This window comes from Neophocaena asiaeorientalis, unplaced genomic scaffold, assembly GCF_003031525.2.
Source record: "Neophocaena asiaeorientalis asiaeorientalis breed wild unplaced genomic scaffold, Neophocaena_asiaeorientalis_V1.1 scaffold364, whole genome shotgun sequence".
NCBI classification, from domain to species: domain Eukaryota; kingdom Metazoa; phylum Chordata; class Mammalia; order Artiodactyla; family Phocoenidae; genus Neophocaena; species Neophocaena asiaeorientalis.
Genome location: NW_020172457.1, coordinates 5,087,989 through 5,107,639, shown reverse-complemented (window position 1 = coordinate 5,107,639; position 19,651 = coordinate 5,087,989). Strand labels below are relative to the sequence as shown.

The window sequence follows — 19,651 nt, the reverse complement described above, 5'->3', positions numbered from 1 at the left end:
CTGGAGCCACAAAAGCCTTTCTGGTGGTCATGTTCCTCTTCTGCTGATGATTCACAAAGTCAGACAGGGAATCCTACTAAATTTACATGGCCACCTGCAGATAAACATAGGTCCCCTTTGACACCTCAGTAAAACAAAGAACTTACATCAGTGATTCTGCAGAGAGCCCTGATGGCTGGGCCTCGGTACACATCTTCCTTTCCAGTCATGTCCTTAGTCAGACTGAGAAAAATCAAATTGGTTACCATAAGATTAAAGTTTTCTCTTTTGTGGAGTCCACCCCTTGCTAATTCCACTTGTCCCCATAATTATCTTAATACAACTACCGATTAAACAAGTATTTACTGCATGCCTTCCTTGGATAAATATAAAAACTATTGGGTAGAAGACTATTTTAAATCTTAAGAATACAGCAGTGAGTTGGTGGGAATGTAAACTGATACAGCCACTATGGAGAACAGTATGAAGGTTCCTTAAAAAACTAAAAATAGAACTACCATATGACCCAGGAATCCCACTACTGGGCATATGCCCTGAGAAAACAACAATTCAAAATGAGACATGTACCACAATGTTCACTGCAGCACTATTTACAATAGCCAGGACATGGAAGCAACCTAAGGGTCCACAGACAGATGAATGGACAAAGAAGGTGTGGCACATATATACAACGGAATATTACTCAGCCATGAAAAGAAACGAAATTGAGTTATTTGTAGTGAGGTAGATGGACCTAGAGTCTGTCATACAGAATGAAGCAAATCAGAAAAACAAATACGGTAATGGTATCACATATATATGGAATCTAAAAAAAAATTTAAAAATTGGTACTGATGAACTTAGTGGCAGGACAGGAATAAAGATGCAGACATAGAGAATGGACTTGAGGACATGGGGTGGGGGAAGGGTAAGCTGCGACGAAGTGAGAGAGTAGCACGGACATATATACACTACCAAACGTAAAACAGAGCTAGTGGGAAGGAGCCACATAGCACAGGGAAATCAGCTAGGTGCTTTGTGACCACCTAGAGGGGTGGGATAGGGAGGGTGGGAGGGAAGCAGATATTGGGATATATGTATACATATAGCTGATTCACTTTGTTACACAGCAGAAACTAACACAACATTGTAAAGCAATTATACTCCAATAAAGATGTAAAAAAAAAAAAAAAGAATACGGCAGTAAGGAAAACAAAGTCTTTGCCTTCATGGAGCTTACATTCCAGTGGGAAAAGAGATATTAATCACATAAACTAAATATATAAATAATTTTAGATACTGATTACTGGCATAAAAAGCAGACAATTATATAGAGAGCCTCAGGCTGAAATCCCCCAAAATCCCCAAAACTCATCAGACTTAAAAATAACTCTTTAAAAGAAACAGACTAAAATGATTACTTCATGAGGTCTCGCTCTCACAGGAATGGCTTTCTAAAATAATTGTCAATGGTTTCAGACCTTTCTGTGGAGCTGCAAAAACAGGCAGAGGAGCGTGGACTGAGCTACAAAATTTCATGGCCGTAATTTTAAAAGGTTTTTAACCTTTAGATTGTTCACTCTTTTACCCTTCATTCTCTTGTCCTCTGTGCATTTATACTACCCTCAAACTGACTATCCACCTCTTCCCTCACCCAACTTCCCTCACATAATCCAAAACAGCCTCCAACTCCAACTCACTCCATTAGGGCACCAAGAGGAGAAAGTTGTGAATAACTGACAGTCCTTCAATTTCGTTCATTTTTCAATTATTAGGTAGAGTATTTCACTCATATAACAATCCATTTTCAAAGTATTCAGAAAGGTATAAAATATAAAGTCTAAGTCTCTCCTCACCCACCCTAGCCTGTAGTGCCACTCAACTGGAGACAGTCATTGTGAACAGTTGCTTAAAGTTTTCTTAAGAAAGTTCTTAAAATATATGCAACCACAGAGACTTTTTAAAATGCCATGCCAATGGATCACCACTCTTCTGGTACCTTCAATCTTACTTAGTAATATAACTTGAAAATCTTTCCTTATAGGCAGATGTTTTAAAATTTTAGATATTTATATATATTAAAATATCTAAATAGTATATCTAAAATATGTTTTTAATGGTAGCGCAGATTTCCATTGTTTGGGGATAAATAATTTATCAACCAGTCTTTTTTACAAATATTTGCATTTTTCCAATTAGATTGAAAAACTGAGGCTTGGCAGTTTGGTTCCTGAGTCCTCTCTCCTTGGCTTGCTGATGGCATGGAAGTAGCCATAGTAATGCATAAACAAAAAGGCATGGCTACGTTCCAGTAAAACTTTATTTACAAAATGAGGCAACAGTTTTGGCCATGGGCCATAGTTTGCCAACCCCTGCTCTGTACTTCTGTTTAGCTTGGGCTGCCCTGACAGCAAAGGCTTACATACAGATAGTTTATTTGGGAGTGTGTTCGAGGGAGAAGTAAAAGATAAGGAAGTAAACAAAGGAGGAGGGAAAGTCAACCCAAAGAAGTTTTCTCTAGTGTGTCACTGCCACAAGCAACTGGTTATTTAATGACCAATCTTCTGAGGAGCTTAATGAAATACATCTCAGAAACCACACATTCAAGGGATGAAAAGGAAAGAATTTATCCACTAGCTCTTAGCCCCTGGTAGAGATTTCACCCTGGAGTGTTAACTCCCCATTCTCTTAACATTCACATGTTAACTCACACATGTGAGTTCAGTGAGTGTGCAAGAAATTGCAGGGCAGGAAGCAAAACGCACAGGACATGCTTGAAGTGAGGCACTATCGATGCTAGTGAGCTGGACCCTACATGGCAATGTTGACCACAGCCACAGCTGGAACAAAAGATGAGGCTGAGGAAACGGGAGGTTGCTCAAAAGTGGCACCCAATACAGCCCACCTTTTGCACCCCTCACATTTGAATATGTCTTCCATTGAATCTAATCTATCACTGAGTCTTCAAGCTGGTAACCATCCACTATTTCTACAAGAGACTGGAAGATGAGTAGAACATGGTACAACCCACACTGCTACAACACATTTCAAAGCCATAATTGATAATCATCATCTCCTTCCTATAACCACCCATTCTTTATTTCCCTCACTCTTGGCCAGCACTTCATCTCATCTTGGTGATGTGTCTGGTAGGTGACTCAAACCTTTATCCCAAGGGATCTGAGCCTTTGTTGGATTTACCCTGGTTGGACCATTGGTTGTTCCCTAGTCCCTAGTCAACATTTTCCCATGCGTGAACGCACAAAAATATACTCAAGTGAATACCTTGAATTCTAGATACAGTCCTGTCACCTTTATATAGAAACAACCCTAGATCCTGATAGGGATCAAGGTCAGTTACCTCTACAAGTATAGCAGCTCCTTTCATTACCTGCTAGTCTACTAGCATGAAGAACACAAAGTGACCCAATAGGAGTCATCATTTCAAGTGTGCAAACTGGCTCACTTCCTGCCCCACGGTTGCTCTGACTCTGCAGTGTGGGATGCCTTAGGTTGCCAACCTGTTACTCAGACATGTAGAATCCAGAAGTGTGGGATGTTTCTGTGCTGGAGACAATCCACAACCCACGGGAACCAGGAGTCAATGGGTTAAATGCTTCCCCCTTTTCACCCCTTGAAAACATTGTCCCCTGGGAACCGGGACCTCTAATCCACATTCGCGGTGAGAATGGGAAGCATAAATTCTACAAGTGAGTCACTGGGAGTGAGGGTTAGAGGAGCCAGTCCTACTTCCACCTCTTGATTTCTGGACCTGCCTATTCTATTTCTTGGTGACAGTACCATACACTGGCAATCAATTCAATGGATATATGGCATCTTGGAGGAGAATTCCCCAACCTCACAGAGTCCTTCCTCCAACCTACTACCTCAGCTGAGCATTCAATAGGCCATCTTATCATAGCATCAGGCTGTCTGCTCCTAGGTGAAGCACAATATAATAAAACTACTCATCTCCCGCCCAGTCACGAGCCCACCATCACTCCGCTTTTGCCATAAAATGAATGGCAATGTCATGTAGGATACCATGACAATAAATTAAGAATAACTGTTTATACCACAACTTGGCCCTACTGCAAACCCCTGGTTTATTCTATCTATATTTTATGGTGTTTGGGTCATGCAATTTAAAAAAATTATGTAGTCAAATTTATCAATCCTTTCTATTGCCTTTGGATTTTAGTCATAATTACGAAACTTTTCCCTACACCAAGGTTAAAGAAGAATATACTCATGTTTTCTTCTAGTACTTGCATGGTTTCATTTTTTAAAATTTATACTCATCTTTTTAGAGTTTACTCATGTATATGATGTGAAACACATATCTAATTTTATCTTTTTCTAAGTGGCTGCTCAGTTGTCCCAGAAACATGTATTAAAAAGTACACACTGGGGCTTCCCTGGTGGCACAGTGGTTGGGAGTCCACCTGCCGATGCGGGAGACGCGGGTTCGTGCCCTGGTCCGGGAGGGTCCCACATGCCGCGGAGCGGCTGGGCCCGTGGGCCGCGGCCGCCGGGCCTGTGTGTCCGGAGCCTGTGCTCCGCGGCGGGAAGGGCCGCAGCGGTGAGAGGTCCGCATACCGCAAAAAAAAAAAAAAAAAAAAAGTACATGCTTACCCCAGTGATTAGAGATGCCACCTTTGTCATATACTAAGTTTTTTGCATGTGTCCTTGGGTCTAATTCTGTACTTTCCATTTGTATCAGAGAATTCTGAAAAATGTAGATCAGCACGGCCGAGCTGACACTTTACACAGTCATCACACAATTTTACTCCACTGGTCTCTTTGTCTATTCACGTGTCAGTACCACACTGTTGTAACTGTACAGGCCTTAGTATTTCACTGACTGGTAGAGCTAGTCCTTCCTCACGGTTTTCCCTTTTTCAGTTATTTCCTGGCTATTCTTTTTTTTTTGGGGGGGGCGCAGAAGTGAAGGCCACAACCCTAAGATCCAGGAACAGGGTGCCTGCCTAAGACAGCCTTAATTAGAACAAAGAACAGCCTCCCACCCCTACCAGCCCACTGCACTGAGGGATAAGTAAGTAACCTGCAAGAGAACAACCCTCTCTGAGGGGCTGGGGGAAGAAAATACCAAAAGCTGAGGGCAATCATTGAAAAAAAAAAAAAACTCTGTCTCACCAGCCCTCAACCTAAACATAGGGTATTACTAGAGGAATTTGAAGCCAAGCTTGGGGAGCACTGAGCGTTACAAGAGCAACAAGAAACCAAACCCAGTCCAAGCTCTGGTAAGCTGTAAGCTCTGATCTCTCTTTAGGTTTTGAGCCAGTTGGTTACTCTGAGATATGTGTCAGCACTCTAAAGGATTCAGATAAATTACTGAACTTGCTATTTGTTCAGCCCCCTTTTCATGGAAACATTGGACATAATGCTCTTTCCAAATCTCTATACCCCAAAAGCCTCCATTTAACTTTTGCTTCATTTCACCTGGGTTAATATCTAGAAGTGAACGAACTGGATCTTATGGTAGGTTCATGTTTAACTTTTTAAGAAACTGCAAAAATGTTTTCTAACATGATTTCACCACTTTACATTCCTACCGGAGATCCAATTCCTCCTCATCCTTAGTAATATTTGCTAAAGTCAGTCTATTTAATTTTTAGTCGATTGAAAGATGTATAGTGGTATCTCATTGTGGTTTTAAACTGAATTTCCCTAATGACTAAGAAGGTTGAACATCTTTTCATTTGCTTTATTTGCCATGTATATGTCTTCTTTAGTGGTGTCTATTCAGATTTTACATGTTTTATTGTATTGTTTTCTCATTATTAAATTTTGAAAGCTCTTTATATGCCCTAGATACTAGTCCTTTATTATATATAATTTATAAGTATTTTCTTCCACTCTGTGGTTTGTCTTTTTGTTTTCTTTATGGATCAAGCTTTTGACGTTGTATCTCAAAAATCTTTGCTTAATTCAAGGTCACAAGGATTTTTCCATATGTTTTCTTTCAGAGGTTTTGTAGCTTTAGGTTTTATATTTAGGTCCATAGACCTTAGAAGAAAAAAAAAGGCTACAGATTAAATCTTTAAGCTTTTTCATGTCTGAAATTGCTTTTATGCCAACTGTTTTTGAAAGCTATTTTTGCTGGACACAGAATTCTGGGCTAACAATTGTGCTTTTTGTTTTCTTTCAGTACTACAAAGATGTAGTATCATTTCCCTTCAGCCTAAAACACTTCATTTAATATTTCCTTCAGAGTAGGTCTGCTGGTGACAAATACTCTTGATTTACCTTCATCTGAGGAAGTCTTTATTTCACTTTCACTCCTGAAAGATATTTTTTGTGGATACAGAATACTGGGTTGTCATTTCCTTTTGCTTCAGCACTTAAACGACGGTGTTCCACCATCTTCCGAAATGTGTTTTCTGATGAGAAATCCACAGTATTTTTTCAAAATATTTATTTATTTATTTGGTTGCACCAGGTCTTAGTTGTGGCAGGTGGATTCCTTAGTTGCAGCATGTGGGCTCCTTCGTTGCGGCTCCAGGGCTCCTTCAGTTGAGGCTCGCAGGCTCCTTAGTTGCAGCACGTGGGCTCCTTAGTTGCAGCAGGTGGGCTCCTTAGTTGCAGCTAGCCAGCTCTTTAGTTGCAGCACACAGGCTCCTTAGTTGTGGCATGCAAACTCTAAGCTGCAGCATGCGTGTGGGAGCTAGTTCCCCGACCAGGGATCAAACCCAGGCCCCCTGCATTGGGAGCGTGGAGTCTTATCCACTGCGCCACCAGGGAAGTCCTCCCACAGTATTTTAAACTGGAGTTTCCTTATATGTAATGAGTTATTTTTCTCAAACTGCTTTCAAGGGTTATACTTTATCTTTGGTTTTCAGCAGTTTCCTTATGATCTGGGTGTGGATTCCTTTGAGTTTATCTTGCATATGCTTCACTGAGCTTCTTGAATCTGTAAAGTTATGTCTTTCCCCAAATTTGGAAGTTTTCAGCTATAATTTCTTCAAAAATTTTCTGCACCAATCCCTCTCTCCTCTTCTTCAGGGACTCCAATGACATGAACGTAAGACCCTTTGATACAGTCCCATGGGTCAGTGGGGCTGTGTATTTTTGTTTTCCATCTTTTTTCTCTTTATTCTTAATTGGAATTATTTCTACTGAATTACTTTCAAGTTCACTGACGCTTTCCTCTGACATCTCTATCCTACTATTGAGCCCAGCCAATGAATTTTTTATTTTGCATGTTGTACTTTGTAATTTCTAAAATTTTCAGTTGGTTCTTTTCTATATATATAGTTCTCTGCTGAGAATTTCTACTCTTCTATTCATTTCAAGAGTGTTCACCTTTATGGAGCACGGTTGTATCAGCTGCTTTCAAGTCTTTAACAATCCCAACATCTAGATAATAACCAGGTTGGCATCTATTGATTATCTTTTCCCTTGAGAACTGGTCAGACTTTCCTGGTTGACTCATTTTGGATTGTATCTGGAGATTCTGAATACTATGTCATGAGACTCTGAGTCCTGTTAAAAGCCTCTGAGGAATGCTGACTTTCGTTTTACCAAGCACTCAAGGCAGTTTCAGATCGCAAGTTCTGTGTGGCCTTCTGTGCATGTCATTTCTCCCACACTCTCTGGCTCTCAAGGACTCCTTTTCCCAGTTCTTCTCACTAGAAATATGAGATTCTCTCAGAGTTTTAGCTCCCTATGCTACTGCACAATTCTTTGGAAGCGAGCCCTCAAGAAAAAGAGATAAAAGAAGGAAGGAAAAAAAGAATACAGTTGACCCGTGAACAATGCAGGGGTTAGGGGTGCCAACCCTCCACACAGTCGAAAATCTGAATATAACTTATATTCAGCTCTCCCTATACGTGGTTCCTCAGGATCCATGTGTAAGTGGACCTGCACAGCTCAAAACTCCTGTTGCAAGGGTCAACTGTAATGTGGATTTCCCCCCACTCTTCACACGCCAGGGGCCCATTTTCTCAGAGACAGGTCTTATCTCAGGGTTTCACGTGTCTGAAATACTGCTGTCACGTCATAGTAGTGTGTTCCACAACTAGGGCTGGCCTCAAGGCAGGACCAGAAAGTAAACAAAAAAAACAATTAACAAACAAGGATTCTCCCCCATGCTCTCCAGCTTACAGGGGTCTTTTCTTTGACTTGTGCTCAGGCTAGAGAGATGGGCTTCTGCCTTTGTTGACTCCTCCCACTGTACAGTTCTCCCATTAGCCTGCTCTTGGGTCAAACGTGGGGTATAAAGAGGAAAAATAAACATGAAACTCACTGTTACCACACTGGTTATTCATTAATTACTGTTTTCTCTCCTCAAATTCACTGTTATTATTCCGTTTTCAAAGGCCTCGGGTAGTCACTTTCTGTACTTTTGTCCACAGGTTTTTGTTGTGATCATTGGGAGACATGGCCTGCCCCTTACTCCATCTTGGCTAGAATCTAAAGTCCCCTGACTTTCCCTTTTACTCACTGGTGTTCATTTCATTAGGCTTTGGAGAAAGGAGTTTTATGACTTGGCATCATTTTCATGATTTTCTCTCAAAATTTTTCCACAATTTCATTTTAAAAGAGAATTAAGTATGAATCCAAATAAATCAGGGCAGTCTGCTTGTCGACTGGGCAGGAAAGAGGCAGGAAAGAGGCAGGACACAGAAAGGTTTCTCAACTCCCATTAAACCCACAGTGATGGTTAATTTTCTGTGTCAACTTCACCGAGTTAAGGGATGCCCAGATAACTGGTCAAACATTATTTCTGGGTGTGTCTATGAGTGCGCTTCCAGAAGACTGGCATTTGAATCAATAAGCTGAATAAAGAAGATCACCCTCACCAATAGGAATGGGCATCACGCAATCAGTTAGGAGCCTGAATAGAATAAAAAGGCAGAGGAAGGGAGTATTTGCTCTCTGCTTGGGCTGGGACATCCATCTTCTCCTGCCCTGGGAAATTAGGACTCCTGGTTCCCAGGCCTTCAGGTCTGGTCTGGAACTATACCACTGGCTTTGCTGGGCCTCCAGTTTACACAGAGCAGATTATGAGGCTTAGCCTCCATAACTGCGTGAGCCAATCCTTCATAACAAATCTCTTTCTATATATCTATATATAGCCTATTAGTTCTGTTGTCTGGAGAAACCCAACTAATACACCCATATTTCTCCACTTCTTCATATGTGTGACTGCTGTCTTGAGAAAGACAAATAATCCTTATGATTTCAGCCCCCTTAACTGAAGTGAGAAAATGGATTATCCTGTGCTTAATTCATGAAACAAACTTTTACTGTGGGTCTAATACATGCAAGGCACTTTTCTAAGAATGTTACAAAGTCATATATGATATAATTTTTGCTCTCAAGGAACTAACAGTACAGAGGGTAGAAAAACATGTAAACAAATCATCACAGCACAATGTACTAAACACTAGAATAGAGGTTAAAACAAAGTGTTATAAGAACAGCAGAAGAGACAATGACTAACCTGTCAAGAACAGGAAAGTCAATACGTAAAATGATGTTTGAGCTTTGTGGAAAAGGAAATAGGATAAATGCAGGCACAGGGAGAAACATGTACAGTGATACAGAGTATCAAATAGCATGATGACTTTGGGAAATGGCAAAAGCATTGATGTGAACCCCAGGGAATGCCCATATTTAGGGTGACAGGCAGAATAAAACAGCCACTTCTGTGGAAGAATAAAATGGAATAATCAGAGATGGGAGGAAATTCAGGACTATGGTTGTGAAAGCCAAAGACGGTAGAACTTCAGGGAGCGTTTAACCATATTAAAACTAAGAGAGAGGTCAATTAAAATACAGACTGAAAAATCAGCTTTGGGATCTTGCAATTAAGAGATTACTGGAAACCTTTGAGAGAGAAGTTTCACTACAGTGGTGGCTAAGTCAGATTAGAATAGTATCTCATTTCCTCTCTTGCTCTACACCAAGTCCTGGCAGACATAACGTCAGGGACAGCAGCACCATTCAAATAGAAAAGTTGTTTCGGGCTTGCATGTTTCTTACCAAGTCTATGGATGGTCTTAGCTTCTTAGTTCCCTCAGGAAGCTAAGTATTATCCTCCCCCTGCCCAAATCCTCACATTATTCCCACAATTGATATCAAAACTGCCTGCCAGACAGCCGTTTCTACAGCCCCTTTATTTCTTCCTAAACCATGGCCTATGAACGTTCTTTTGATTTTCTGAGACTAGGGATGTAACTAATCACATACTGAAACCCATTCCCCCACGCTACTCCCCATGTGAGTGATGGGTCATTCCTCAGGACTCATTTCCAGAATTCTAAGCAATCTTCAGATGCAGCTTTTCACTGGTGAGTCTCATCAGACAGGGGTAGAACAGTATAACCAGATTGTCAATATACTTGACCATCCTTAAGCCACTAACTAAATCTCTTCATGTTTTTCTTTTTTTAACTGAGTTGTAATTTATATACAATAAAAATGCCAGCTTAAGTGTTCAGTTAGATGGCAATTGTGATCACTCATATAACCTTTACCCAAAATAAAATACTGAACACTTCCATCACCTCAGAAAGTTCCCTCATGACCACTTCCAGTCAGTCTCCTCCAACCTACCAGACTTCCGGTTTCTGTCACAACTGAGTTTCGACTGGTCTTAGAGTTTATATAGATAGAATCATCCAGCATGTATTCTTTTGTGTCTGTTTTCTTTTGCTCCAGCATATTATTTTAGGAATGTATCTGTGTTGTTGCTTGAAACAGCAATTTGTTCCTTTTTATTGCTGAGTAGTGATCCACTGTATTAATATAACATGGTTGGTTTAACCATTTTCCTGCTGATGAACTTTGGGGTTGTTTCTGGTTTAGGGCTACCACAAAGCTGCTATGAAATTCTTATACAGGCTTTTCTGTGGCCAAAGATTTTCATTTTCTTGGGTAAATACTTAGCAGTGGAATTACTGGCCACAGGGTAGGTATATATTTAACTTTATAAGAAACTGACAAACGTTTTCTGTGGTGGTTGTATCATTCATTCTACATTCCCACCTACAATGTAGGAGAGCTTCAACTGTTCCATACACCAAGTTCCATACTTGGTATTGGAGCAGGCTTGTTGATTTGGGTACTGTCAGGCTTTTCTATTTTAACCATTTTAGTGAGTATGAAAAGGTATCTCCCTGAGGTTTCAATCTTTATTTCCTTGATGACTAATAATATTGAGAACACTTCCATGTGCTTATTGGCTATCTGTATATACTCTTTTGTGAAGTGTCTGCCTTTAGGTTTTCTCAATATCCATGATTTCTTACCAAGCTAACACAATTGTCTATGCATGTAGAATGGTCATCTAATATATTAGTTTTCTATTCCTGCTAAAACAAATGACCACAATTAGTGGCTTAAAACAACAAAAATGTATTTATTATCTTACAGTTAGTTCTATGGGCTAGAATTCCAACTTAGGTCTCACTGGGCTAAAATCATCGTGTCAGCAGGGCTGCATCCATCTCATACGCAAAATAATATTCACCCTATCCCAAGATCCCCCCCAAATCAACACATTATAGCATCAACTCAAAGTCCAAAATCTCAGGACTTCCCTGGCAGTCCAGTGGTTAAGACTCCATCTTCCAATGCAGGGGACACAGGTTCAATCCCTGGTTGGGGAGCTAAGATCCCACGTGCCATGCGGTGCAGTCAAAAAAAAAAAAACACAAAAAAACTCCAAAATCTCACCCAACTCAAAAGTCCCAATCTTATCATCAAAAATCATCTAAATCAGGGATGGGTGAGATTGGGTATAATTTATCCTGAGGCAAAATTCCTCTCCATGCATGGACATGTGAAACTAAAAAACAAGTTCCCTGCTCTGAAAAACAAAGATGGGACTGCCATAGGATAACACATACAGACGTTCCAGTTCAAAAAGAAAAAATGGAAGGATAAAAAAAGAGTTACTGTTCCCAAGCAATTCTGAAATCCAGCCAGGCAAACTGCAAGAGGTTTCAAGTCGTGGCAGAATTCACTATGGTTCTCAGCTCTACATTATGGGCCTCCGCCCTCTGAGCCATCCTTCCTTTTTATAAAGGGCAGCTTGTGTTTAAAGCTGAGGAGTCTTATCAGCCTGTCTCCTGCCTGTAGAATTTTGGGGCTCTGATAGCCTTCTTTCACTTCACCTCTCTGTTCCTTTCAGTCCAAGCTGGCAGTGTTTCTGCTGGTATAAGATTCTCAAGAGCCTTGTGGGACTACCATATACGTACAGAGACTCCACTAGACAAGAGGCTCCTCCACAGATCTTGCCTAGATAATCCCATCTCTATTTTTGGCTTCTGCTTAGATGCTGAGGGAATCTATGAGTCACACCCTTCATCTCTCAGTGTTTTGTGTGAGTGAATGCACTGACCTTTAAATCTTTCTGAGGTTTCAGGAAAAGGCTGTAGAGTAACTCTGATTTTTTTCTCTAGAGAAGGCTTTCCCAACACACATCTCTTGATTTTAGCATCCTTTGCCACTTTGGTAGGCTGACAATTTCCAAAATCAACAACTCCTGGTTTATTTTTGTTTTTGAGATGTAATTGACATAAAACATTATATTAGTTTCAGGTGTACAACATAATGATTTGGTATTTATCAAGATCTCCTGGTTCATGTTTAACAGGTCTCTCCTCAATTTATTACCCTACTCTCAAATTTTACTACAAGTGGCAAAAAGAAACCAAGCCACACCTCAACATTCTGCTTGGAAATCTCAGTTAAATATCCAAATTCATTGCTTACAAGCCCTGCTTTCCACCTAACTGCAGGATACAATGCCACTAAGCTTTCTGCCACAATATAACAAGGATCCCCTTCCCTCCAGTTTCTAATACATTCCTCATTTTCTTCTGAGCCCTCACCAGCAACACCTTTAACGTCCATATTTCTATGAAGTCTGTTCACAATGCTGTATGATAAATGTTTTCTCTATCCTGCTCCTCACTTCCAAGTCTAGCAGAGTCATTAACGCCCATATTTCTACCAGTTTGTTCAAGGCAGTGTAGGCTTTTTCTATCATGTTCCCCAAAACTCTTCCAGCACCTGCTCACTGCCCAATTAAAAAGCCACTTCCACATTTTTAGGTATTTGTTACAGCAGCACCCCACTTCCAGGTACCAAAGTCTCTATTAGGATTTTTTTCTAGTTTTGAGATATAAGTGACATATAACATTGTGTAACTGTACGGTATACAATGTATTGATTTGATACACTTAAATACTGCAAAAATCTGTTAGTTTTCTATTGCTGCTGTAACAAATTACCACAGACTTAGAGGCTTAAGACAACATTCATTTATTTACCTTACAGTTCTGTAAGGTGAGGTCCAACACAGGTCTCACTGGGCTAAAATCAAGGTGTCAGCAGCAAGGCATTCCTTTCTGGAGGCTGTAGGAGTAAATCCATTTCCTTGCCTTTTCCAGCTTCCAGACATCACCCATATTCCTTGGCTTATGGCTCCCTTCCACCATCTCCAAATCCAGCAACAACAGTGCATCCCTCTGAACCGGCTTCCATCATCGCATCTCTTTACTGACCCTTTTCTTCTGCCTCCCTCTTCTACTTTTAAGGACCCTTATCCTTATATTGGGCCCACCTGGATAATCCAGGATACTCTCCTATCTGCTGATTAGCAACTTTAATTCCCCTTTGCCATGTAATGTAACATATTCACAGGTTCTAGGAATTAGGACAGGGATATCTTGGGGGTGGAGGGGGCATTATTCTGCCTACTACATCTACTAATTACTTAAAACGAAGGAGAAGCAAACCATGATTCAAAGCGGCCTAACAGGACTCAGATGGAAGTATTAACAGCTAAACAAAGGAACGAAACACCCTCAATCAACAGTTGATTAATCTATTTTTAATTTTTCCAATATTTAGTGAATCTAGCAATCTAAGTGAAGATTTTTTTGTTTTGTATTTGTGCCACACACTGTTAGCTGACTAATCCAATACCCATTTTTAATCCCCTCCCTTCTCCCAAGCCTGCCCCTTGGGCTATAAAAGCTATATACTCACTTTCCTGACCTCCTAACGTTAGTCATAACGCAGTTGTGCCAAATAAAATCTAAAAATTGCCGTGGGAAAAGCTTTTGCATACCTGATAAAAGGGGCAGACAGCACTGGCTCTCTCTGGCCCCCTTCTCGGTACCCCTCCCACCCTGAATGGTGCACTGCCAGTAATTCAGGCATCTTATTTTGCAATAATGTGAGGATGTCCCAAAGAATTTAAGAGACACCAGCCCTGACACTATTGAACTACTGAACCAACACCAGCTACTCTGCTTATTTTGTTTGTTACTATTTAATTCTGGCTTTGTGTTATTTTCAGCTGAAAGCTTTACTAATATTATGAAACTACATTCAACACAACTGCTGGTTAAACGTAAGTACCCTCCTCCAAAACTTATTTTCTTGTACAAATACCAGATTCACTTGAATGACTTATAATTAGTAACTATTAACTACAACTATATATTAATAACTGTTAATAACTAGTTTCTAAATAACATTTGTTATATATCTTAGGACTCTGAATTATACATACTCATTCTAGGACATTTGGAAATTATCAAAAGTTTAAAGAAAATAAATAGCCACAATTCCAAACACCCAGAGATAACTTACTGGTAATATATCAGTGTATATCCAATCATATATTTTTATATACATACTTAGAATATTTTTAAAAGAGACTACAGGGAATACACAGACTTGAATCCAACTTTCATTTAGCACTTTAAAAGAAGACTTTTCCACATCATTAAAGATGTCTCAAAAATATATTCAAAAAATTAAAATATTTCATAATATGACTAAAACATGATTAATTAGATCATTTTTAACAATGTCAGACATTCAAGTTGTTTTTTCCTTTTTGCTAGTGTAAACAGTGTTGCAATAAGCATCATTGTATATAAATATTTCTGTGCTATCTCTGATTGTTTTCTGCGGATAATTCCATAGATGTGGAATTACTGGATCAAAGGGATAAACCCTTTCAAACATTCAACAAATGCTGCCACGCTGCTTTCTAAAAAAACTGAATCAATTTATTATTCTACCTCCTGTATACAAGAATATCAATATCCCTTACAAGTATTGACTGCCTTTTTTCTTTTTTGCCAATTTGACTGGCAAAATATTATAATTTTTCAAAATTTATAAAGAACTCATAAACTCAATAGCAAAAAAAAAACAAACAATCTGATTGAAAATGGGCAGATGTGAACAGACATTTTTCCAAAGAAGACATACAGATGGCCAACAAGTACATGAGAAGATGCTCTACATCATTAATCATCAGGAAAATGTAAATCAAAATCACAATGAGCTATCACCTCACACCTGTTAGAATGGCTACTATCAAAAAGATAGAAGCAGCAAGTGTTGTTTAGGACATGAAGAAAAGGGAACTCTCTGCACTGTTGGTGGGAATGTAAATTGGTACAGCCACTATGGAAAACAGTATGGAGGTTCCTCAAAATATTGAAGTAGAACTACCATGTGATCCAGCAATTCCATTTCTGGGTATTTATCTGAAGAAAACATTAATTCAAAAAGATATATGCACTCCCATGTTCACTGCAGCATTACTTACATTAGCCAAGATATGGAAACAACCTAAGTGTCCATCAACAGATGAATGGATAAAGAAATTGGGGTACATATATGCATTGGAATATTATTCGGCCATTAAAAAACAATGAAATCTTGACATTTGTGACAACATGTACGGACCTTGAGAGCATTATGCTAAGTGAAATAAGTCGGAGAGAGACAAATACCATATGATCTCTTTTATATGTGGAATCTAAATAAATACATAAAACCAGGCTCATAGATACAGAGATCAGATTAGTGGTTTCCCAGAGGCAGGGACTGGGGGAGTGGGAGAAATGGGGGAGCTGTTTTGGGGTTTGTTTTTTTTTTAGTTTAAATAAATTGAATTTAAAAAGCACAAAAAACAAAACAAAAAAATATTGTAACTCATTCTTGAATTTTTAATTACATTTTTTGGTTACTAGTGAGAATGACTAAAGATATTTAGATCCTTTATATTGATTATTTTATGAAGTATCATTTGGAGTTTTTTTGAAGTATAAGAGTTCTTTATACATTATAGATGTTAGCCTTTTGATGTACTTGTTATATTTTTTTCATAAATCAACTATACTCTAATATAAAATAACATTTTTTTAATAAATAAATATTTTATTTCAATGTATCATTTACTTTTTAGTTTTGTTTATATATTTTTATGACATTTTAAAATGTAATCAAATCTATTAGTATTATCCTTTGTGACTTCTTTCTCTGCTTTATTAAACAGAGATGGTTTTCACATGACAACCACATTTTAGAAAAGAATGCTTTAAGACATTATGTTCTTTTCAATTCCTACTGGCTTTCTTACAGTCAAAAAGTAAAATTAACAGAAAGAGAACAACAAATACTCCACTAAATATGTAAGTATCACATCGTAGGTTTTAACTATTCACATACCTGCTTGTCACAATTATGACATCCTCAGAGATGGTAGCCATTTCTTTGATAGTAAGATAGCACATTCTTCTCAATGTTTGCTGAAAAATTATTTATAAAAGGCAAAAGGTTATTCATAAGGAAATGGTTTTTTAAACTGTTTGAAGTGAGGACCCCAAGTAAATATATTTAGAAAGCTATTCTTAAAAAGATTCTCGGGGGACTTCCCTGGTGGCGCAGTGGATAAGACTTGCAACGGGAGAGGCCACAACAGTGAGAGGCCCGTGTGCCGCAGAAAAAAAAAAAAAGGCCTGGATGAGAAAATATTCAAAATTCTAGTATTTCCTAAACACAAGTAATTGATGCACTAACAGTAGAAGACACCTAGATGAAAATTCAAAAATTCAGTTAATTACATGGATCTTTATACAGAAGGACCCAAACTGTGACTGTGACAATGTGAGTCCAAAGACAGGTTTTTCAAAGTGCTAAAGGCTTGTCCTAGAAAATGTATTTTTTAAATTCTTTAAAAATATATACAGAGAGACATGCAGACTCTGTGTTTTCCTCAGTTCAGCATATTTTTTCTTAAGGTATTTGTGGTTGTACAACTACTATTTTCTATTATCAAGATTTCTAGATGGATACCTGGATCCAAAAGAAGTGTTAAATAAACTTTCGCCCACCCTTTCTCCTCACCTGGATCTCTGATTTTATTCATAAACACTCATACTCAATGCTCAAAGCCTTGGTTCCTCTAGCCTGTCTAGCCTCATTCTCTACCAAGTAACTTCAAATTTTTTATAAGTAGTGAAACTCAAATACATCAGACCCAGCTCCGGAGTCCAAGCTGTACAAAGGATCTGTTGGAGACTACTGAGCCCATTAAGGAACAGGCAGAACAAAGTGAGGATTCTCATGGTGATTAAACACAGAAAAAAATCACCCCAGAATGAGAAAGGCAGCATGGGGGCAGATAATGAGGCATATCACATCCATATGAAGCTACTATGAGAAGAAAGCAAAAAAAATGACAATCAAAACTTCAGAGCAGAAGAAAATTTACACTCCCCCCCCCAAGCAAAAATCTACCATGAAGCAGAATAAAACTGGAAATCCAAAAAAATTTAGCTAAAGCACAAAAGATGGAGGCTCAACACTGTTAGTCACTGGGGAAATACAAATTAAAACCACATTTCATATACCACCTCACACCCACCAAATTGGCTAAAATTAAAGAGTGACAATGTAGTGTTGACAAAGATGTGTTTTTAACAACTATACTGCCTAAACAAATACACAGAAATGCTGAATAAAACAGGAACAAAAAAATTTTAATACATAGCCAAGGGAAAATGAAGGGAAATTCACAGGTGCCAAAAATGGAAAAACACACAACTCATAGCCACAGAAGTATAAGCCCAGGGTCTTGCATAGGATAAAGTATCTAAAGTCTACAAAAGATGGATTCTAGAAGGTATATTCTTCAGGCACAGGGAAAATTATTCTAGATAATAACTCAGAAATACAGTAAGGAATGAAGAGTAAAAACAAAAAGAAAGCAGTAAACACTAACAAGACAGAATGGTATTGGCGTAAGAATGGACAAATTTATCAATGGAACAGAAAAGACAACCCAGAAATATACCCACATAAATATAGTAAACTGATCTTTGACAAAGGAGCAAAGGCAATACAATGGAGTAAAGATAGTCTCCTCAACAAATGGTGCCAGAACAACTGGATATCCACATGCCAAAAAGATGAATCTAGACACAGACCTTACACTCTTCACAAAAATTAACTCAAAATCGACCACAGACCTAACTGTAAAATGCAAAACTATAAAATTCCTAGAAGAAAACCTAGATGATGTTGAGTATGGTGATGACTTTTTAGATACAACACCAAAGGCATCATCCATGAAAGAAATAATTGATAAGTCAGCCTTTATTACAATTAAAAACTTCTGCTCTGCAAAAGACAATGTCAAGAGGATGAGAAGATAACACAGACTGGGAAAAATATTTACAGAATACATAACTGAGAAAGGACTGTTATCCAAAAGACACTCCAAAAAAAACCCCAAAAAACAGAAAAACCTCTTAAAAGTCAAAAATAAGAAAAACAACCTAATTTTAAAATGGGCCAAAGACCTTAACAGACACCTCACTTAAGAAGAAAAACAGAAGGCAAATAAGTATATGAGAAGATGCTCCTCATTATATGTCATCAGGGAAAGGCAAATTAAAACAGCAAGATAGGGCTTCCCTGGTGGCGCAGTGGTTGAGATACCAAAAAAAAAAAAAAAAAAAAAAAAAAGACAAATAGTCTGAATAGCAGCATATCTATTTCCTTTTAAAGTAGTTAATTATCAAAAACCTTCCTACAATGAAGATAGTTTCAATAGTGAACTCCATCAAACATTTTAGGAAAAATTAATGATGATTGTAGAAAAACTCTTCCAGAGAGCAGAAGAGGAAGAACCACTTCTCAATTCATTTTACGAAGCCAACAATACCCAAATACAATACCAAAGAAAAAACTATACATAAATATATTTCATGACCAGACTCAAAATCCAAAACAAATTTTAACAAACAGAAAACAAAGATTTTAAATTTTCCAGGAAAATAAATGCATCTCACCATATTAATATACTAAAAAAGGAAAACCACAATAATTCAATGGATATAGAAAAGACATTTGACCAAATTCAATACCCATTTATGGAAAAAAAAAAAAGTCTCCCAGCAAACTAGGAACAGAAAGGAAATTCCTCAACCTGATAAAGGTCACTTATGAAAAACTTGGAGCCAGCATCACATTTAATGGTGAAAGATTAAATACCCTTCCTCTAAGATCAGGAACAAAGCAAGGATGTCCTCTACCATCACTTCTATTCACACTATACAATAGTGCAAGAAAACAAAAAGGTAAGATAAATAAAAAGCATACAGGACTTCCCTGGTGGCACAGTGGTTGAGAGTCCACCTGCCGCTGCAGGGGACATAGGTTCATGCCCTGGTCCAGGAGGATCCCACATGCCACGGAGCAGCTGGGCCCGTGAGCCATGGTTGCTGAGCCTGCGCGTCCGGAGCCTGTGCTCCACAACGGGAGAGGCCACAACAGTGAGAGGCCCGCATACCGGAAAAAAAAAAAAAAAAAAAAAAAAAAA

The 19,651-nt window shown here is 38.6% G+C and overlaps 1 protein-coding gene across 1 annotated transcript in view; it reads right to left on the bottom strand.

Moving 5' to 3' along the window:
- The window catches only part of LOC112394970 (coatomer subunit gamma-2), a gene marked incomplete at its 3' end in the record, with an annotated part of 65,314 nt that overhangs the window by 34,258 nt on the left and 11,405 nt on the right, over positions 1-19,651 (bottom strand). Inside the window, exons 5-6 of the mRNA XM_024737979.1 lie at positions 16,495-16,574; positions 147-222 (exon numbers count right to left, since the gene is read on the bottom strand). Coding sequence (XP_024593747.1) covers positions 147-222; positions 16,495-16,574 — 156 coding nt within the window. The remainder of the gene's footprint in view (positions 1-146; positions 223-16,494; positions 16,575-19,651) is intronic.